Source organism: Onychostruthus taczanowskii, unplaced genomic scaffold, assembly GCF_017590055.1.
Source record: "Onychostruthus taczanowskii isolate IOZ18803 unplaced genomic scaffold, ASM1759005v1 scaffold12, whole genome shotgun sequence".
Lineage (NCBI taxonomy): Eukaryota > Metazoa > Chordata > Aves > Passeriformes > Passeridae > Onychostruthus > Onychostruthus taczanowskii.
This window is the reverse complement of record NW_024498351.1, coordinates 11,533,803-11,538,902: the sequence shown is the minus strand read 5'-3', so window position 1 is coordinate 11,538,902 and position 5,100 is coordinate 11,533,803. Positions and strand designations below refer to the sequence as shown.

The following is a 5,100-nucleotide window of genomic DNA, read 5'->3' as shown; positions in this document are numbered from 1 at the left end:
CAGCTGCTGTTGACACAGTTTTCCACACTGCCTATATTGTAGAACTGCATTACAATATACGCCGAATCAGCCTAGGCGTCAGCCAGCACAAGTAAGAGTGGGTATTTGGTATTTCGCAGCTATTTAGTAATGATCGGCTCCATTTGAGGATGACAACAAATGTACCTCGCCTCCTAGGTATCCACGAGTTACAGCTTGAGATCCATTTTTCTTTTGTAATATCTTCAAGCTTGCTAAAGCAAAGCACCTAAACAGCTACAGGAGATTTCCTCCTTGGCCTGGCTGTTAAGCAAACATTTAACTACTCTCTTTCGATAACTAAACCTGCTTTTCGCAGATGCTGGTCCTTTTTATTGCAGAAGCAGGAATGATGAGAAATATTTATATATTTGTTAGTAAAATCTAGAAAATTAGCTCGGAACATGCTGTAAAAAATATTCGGTTACTTACCGATCATACCCGTTCAAAAAGCATGAACCCGATTTCAGGCGCGTCAGTCGCTCGGGTGAAGGCTGGTGGAGGTGCACAGGCGCAGGCAGTAAGCTGGAAAATAATCAGTTAGAGTCGGACTTATTGTTAAAGTCTCAAAACAATTCTTTCAAAACCATCCCAGTCCAAGCCCCGAGCGCTCCTCTGCCTCGGTCAGCCAGGAGGCGCGCAGCCCAAGCCAGCCCGTGCTAACCCGGGTCGCAAGCCGGGTGACAGGCGAGGCAGAGCCGCTTCGCCTCCCGCCTCACGGAAACTAGTGATCTCGTGGTGTGTATTAGCCAGCATACGAGCATAAGCCGGAGCGCTGCTGGGGAATGCCTGTAGCAGTCAGGCATAGATGAAGTGCCCTCCGAAGCCGGTTTTATTTGTTCCTCTACCGGACCGGCACAAAGCACTTTGCCAAAGAAACCTCAGAGCCTACCAAGCTTTCACATAGACTTTTGCCAAGAAACTTCTGGGATCCATACTGTACCTGGTTTGAGATTATCCGATATTTAAGTTTTAACGAGTTTGTAGGGGGGTTTTGTTGTTTGGGGGTTTTTTTTTTTTTTTTTTTTTTTTTTTTATTTTAATGCAGATTTTACTGTAAGGCATCTGCTAAACACTTGCATTAACCTCTGCCTCCATGATAATTTTTCCCCCCTTGTTTTAATTACATTAGGGATGCGGAGGGGCAGCCAATCCTAAAAGAGGAGCTCGGCAATTAGCAGAGCGAACATCAAAAAGTTTTATTGCGGAGGGCGGCGGGCTCCGCCCCCGCCCCGGCCATTGGCGGCCGCCGCTTCTGACGACATATATTAACCCGAGCGGCCCTAAACATGTAGCTGTACATGGAGATCGGGCCGGGGAGCCCTGCCAGTGCCCCGCGCCGCCGCGGCGGGCAGAGATGCGAGCGCCCGCCCCGCACTGACGGCCCCGCCGCCGCGCAGGGCAGAGCCAGCGCCGCCCGCCCCGAGCCGGGGGCGCATGGAGGGGGGCCGCGTGTAAGTACCACCCGGCCGGGCCGCGGCGGACTTGGCGAGAGCGGAGGGAAGCAAGAGGCGAGGAAGATCCCAGGCTGGGAAGCCAAGCCGTTTTGTTTTGGTCGACATCTTTCCGTAGTTTTGTTTTTTTGTTTTTTTTTCCTGTGCGCGCTTCCTCGAAGACCCGGCCCCGGGCGAGGAGGAGGAGGAGGTGGAGGCACAACGCATGAGCGGCGGCGGTGGAGCCCGGGGAGGGGGGATCGCTCGGGCACCCGCGGGGACTCTGCAGCAGCGCCCTATGGAGAGGCAGCGGGCAGCGGGGCAGTGTTGAGGGGTGAGCGGCGGGCAGCATCTCCCGCCGCTGCGACGGGGGGAGGGGAAGCCTTTGTTTTGGGGCCCGGGGGGGCGGGGTGGGGTGCTCTAGGGAGCGGGGATGAGTCTAGTGGGCGGCTTCCCCCACCACCCGGTGGTGCACCATGAGGGCTACCCTTTCGCTGCCGCCGCCGCTGCCGCCGCCGCCGCCGCCACCCGCTGTGGCCACGAGGAGAACCCCTACTTCCACGGCTGGCTCATCAGCAGCCACCCGGAGATGTCCCCCCCCGACTACAGCATGGCTCTGTCCTACAGCCCTGAGTACGCCAACGGGGCGCCGGGCATGGACCACTCCCATTACGGGGGGGTGCCGCCCGGGAACGGCCCGCCCGGGCTCGGGGGGCCCCGGCCGGTGAAACGCAGGGGCACGGCGAACCGCAAGGAGCGGCGCAGGACTCAGAGCATCAACAGCGCCTTCGCGGAGCTGAGGGAGTGCATCCCCAACGTGCCCGCAGACACCAAGCTCTCCAAGATCAAAACTCTCCGTCTGGCCACCAGCTACATCGCCTACCTCATGGACCTGCTGGCGAAGGACGACCAGAACGGGGAGGCGGAGGCTTTCAAGGCAGAGATCAAGAAGACAGACGTGAAGGAAGAGAAGAGGAAGAAAGAGCTGGTCAGTGCTTTGGAGCGGGACGGGGCGGGACGGGGCGGGGGAGCCGCGGAGGGGAGGCTGCTCTGTCGCCCGCCGGAGCCCCATCCGAGCGCACCCGGCTCCTCGCTGGGCAGAGTCGCCGGGGAATGTCCGCGGGAGACACCTCTGTCCCACCGCTCCCTGGCCGTAGCTGCGGGCCAAAAGCGGGATCGTGCACAGCCGCGAGCGGCCGTCGGCCTCCGGGTCCGACCCGGAGGCTGAGAGCAGCCGCGGGGAAAAGGCTGCCGCTGTAGGGCACCCCGGGGAGGTTATTCCCGGGCCGCTGCTTGTCCCGTATCCCAGAGCGTGATCTCGCAGGAGGCAAGCCTCTGCTCTCTTAAATGAAAATGTGGAGGCATGATTACCTGCTAAGCCTAGCCCAGGTTTAAACCTTCGGCAAATACGAGGTTCGCAGCGAGAGGCGTTCCTGCCTCTGCACTCCGCGCTTCAACTTTTTTGATTTTTAACGGGACAGTCGGTTTAGGCCAGGCAGCGCAATCCCAGTATCGTGTAGGCCCCGTGGCGTGCTCGCGTGTGATTGACTCCCGCATATGTTACTGGCCGCAAGTCCGGTGTTTTGCCCCGGTACGCGCCGGTGCCAGCTTCTCCCGGCACTCAGGGAGGGGATAGTAGTTGGGGGGCCTTCTCACAATGCCCGTGGATGGCTGGCGCTTCTCAGCCTCCAGCCCCGCGCTCCGGCTGCAGAGGGGTGGCACGGAGCGGGAATTGGCCTCCGCCGCTCCCACCGGCGGCAGCTTCTCCCGCGGCGAGATCCGGGGAAGGTCCCCGTTATGTCTCTTGAAGGCCTCGATGAGCTCGGGTCCCCTCGTAGTTTTTGATCTCGAAGCAGAGCAGATGCGACCTAGAAAGGGGAGGAATATATCTAACCTTTTTTTCTCTCCTCTCCTCTTTCTGTTTCTCTCTCTCCCCTCGCATCCTGTCTCCCCAGAACGAAATCTTGAAAAGCACAGTTAGCAGCAACGATAAGAAAACCAAAGGGAGGACTGGCTGGCCGCAGCATGTCTGGGCTTTGGAGCTCAAGCAGTGAGCACGGCAGGACTGGAGGAGCCGTCCTCTCAGTCTCGGTAGTGAGCTCTCTTCTGAGGACTCTTTGTATTTGGAATAATCCAGTTTATTTATGTGCAATTTCTCCCCCAACCCCCCCAAAATGTGGATATTTGAAGGAGAGGGAAAAAGCATTCCATATATGAAGAGGAAACTCCATCTTGGTAAGGGGTAATGTCTCTAAATGTTTCGTGAATGTTATTTGCTCTGTATAAAACACGTGGGGAAAACAGAACTATAGAAAAGGAAAAAAATCCCTCCCTGGCATTAGTGTGTATGTGAAGTGTATCTTTAATACTTGGCCTTTTGGATATAAATATTCATGGGATTATAAAGCTATATTTCAACAGAAGCAGTTGCACCAATGTTTCGATTGATTCGGTATTTAGTGTTGTAATTTTGTTGTGGTCGTTCAGTATTTGAAGATGTTTTCAACAGTTATTGGTTATGTGCACTTCCGTCCGTAAGGGAAAAAGTGGAATCTAATTAATATTGAAGGTGTAAACGTTGTAAGTACTCAATAAACCACTGTGTGTGTTTTTTACAAAACAAAAGAAAAAAAAAAAGAAAAAAAAAAAAAAAGAAAATCCAAATCTTTTTATGTTTTATACCTCAAAGTGTTTTGAATAACAGCGTTGTTTATGGCTTTTTTTTCATAATATTTAAAATATTCGGAAGTAAACTAAATTATAAAGATGGCTCCTAATTTTATTTTTAAACAAGTGACTGAATGAAAGGAGGGGTAGAGGGAGGGACTCTCAGCCCCGTGAGTGTTGAACAGAAACCGGCAGTTCATCTGAATAGGAATTCCTTGTGGTGGTGTTCTCCATGCAGGAGACCTACTGCGAACGGGAAGTGGACAAGGGTGCAAACCCCGGGCGGGTCAGGGGCAGCAGAGATGCGCGGTTTCCGTGCCGCCGGAGCCCGGGCGGTGCCAGGCGCGGGCCCGGAGCGGGGGCGGCTTCCCGGAGAAGGCCCGGAGGCAGGCGAGGGAGGCTGGCGAGCTTTGCTCGGAGTGATTATGTAGCAGGTAATTTTACGTCAAGAAAGAAAGAGCGAACAAGGCGAGGGATTTGCAGGGGGCTGGGGTGGGGGAGGTGAGGAGGGTGTGCTGTAGGGAATATGTAAGATTTACAATGAGCTACGATGAACTTAATATTAACTTTGTGGTTCCTAAAACTCTCCTGGGTTGCACGTTTCCAGTACGCCACAGCGAGTATAATTATTTTTAACCTTTTTTATCCAGCTGCGAACTGCAGCAGCCCATGCTCTGGCTCTTTTTAGTGCGTTCATTGCTTCACCAACAGGATCTTTCTTCCCTTAAATATTTTGCCCCGTCTCTTGACTCCTTTACAAGGATCCCGGTGCCATTCTGGTGACTTTTCTGCTCCCCAGTACCGGGGCGAGCTGCGGAGTTCAGTGCTGGGAAATGCTTGGCATCCTTCTGTATCGTAGGCACGCAAGGAAAAAAATGAATGGTTTTCACTTAAGGAAGTTGGTCTAGGTACTTTTTGACCATTCCTGATTAAGGGCAATGTTTTCCACCTTTTCCATAATAAAATTAGGGCTCGTATTTTA

General features: G+C 53.8%; 1 protein-coding gene across 1 annotated transcript; it reads left to right on the top strand.

The window, feature by feature from the left end:
• The first annotated feature begins 1,827 nt into the window (after window positions 1-1,827).
• Window positions 1,828-4,218, top strand: HAND2 (heart and neural crest derivatives expressed 2). Its single transcript, XM_041395824.1, has 2 exons — window positions 1,828-2,439; window positions 3,407-4,218. Exons 1-2 carry the CDS (start codon window positions 1,885-1,887, stop codon window positions 3,503-3,505), a joined length of 654 nt encoding a protein of 217 aa, XP_041251758.1. The 5' UTR covers window positions 1,828-1,884; the 3' UTR covers window positions 3,506-4,218.
• Window positions 4,219-5,100: the final 882 nt, after the last annotated feature.

Coding starts and splice junctions, on each gene's coding strand:
- HAND2 (XM_041395824.1), top strand. CDS start 1,885: ATGAGTCTAGTGGGCGGCTTCCCCCACCACCCGGTGGTGCACCATGAG. Junction 2,440..3,406: donor AGAAGAGGAAGAAAGAGCTG/GTCAGTGCTTTG, acceptor CTGTCTCCCCAG/AACGAAATCTTGAAAAGCAC.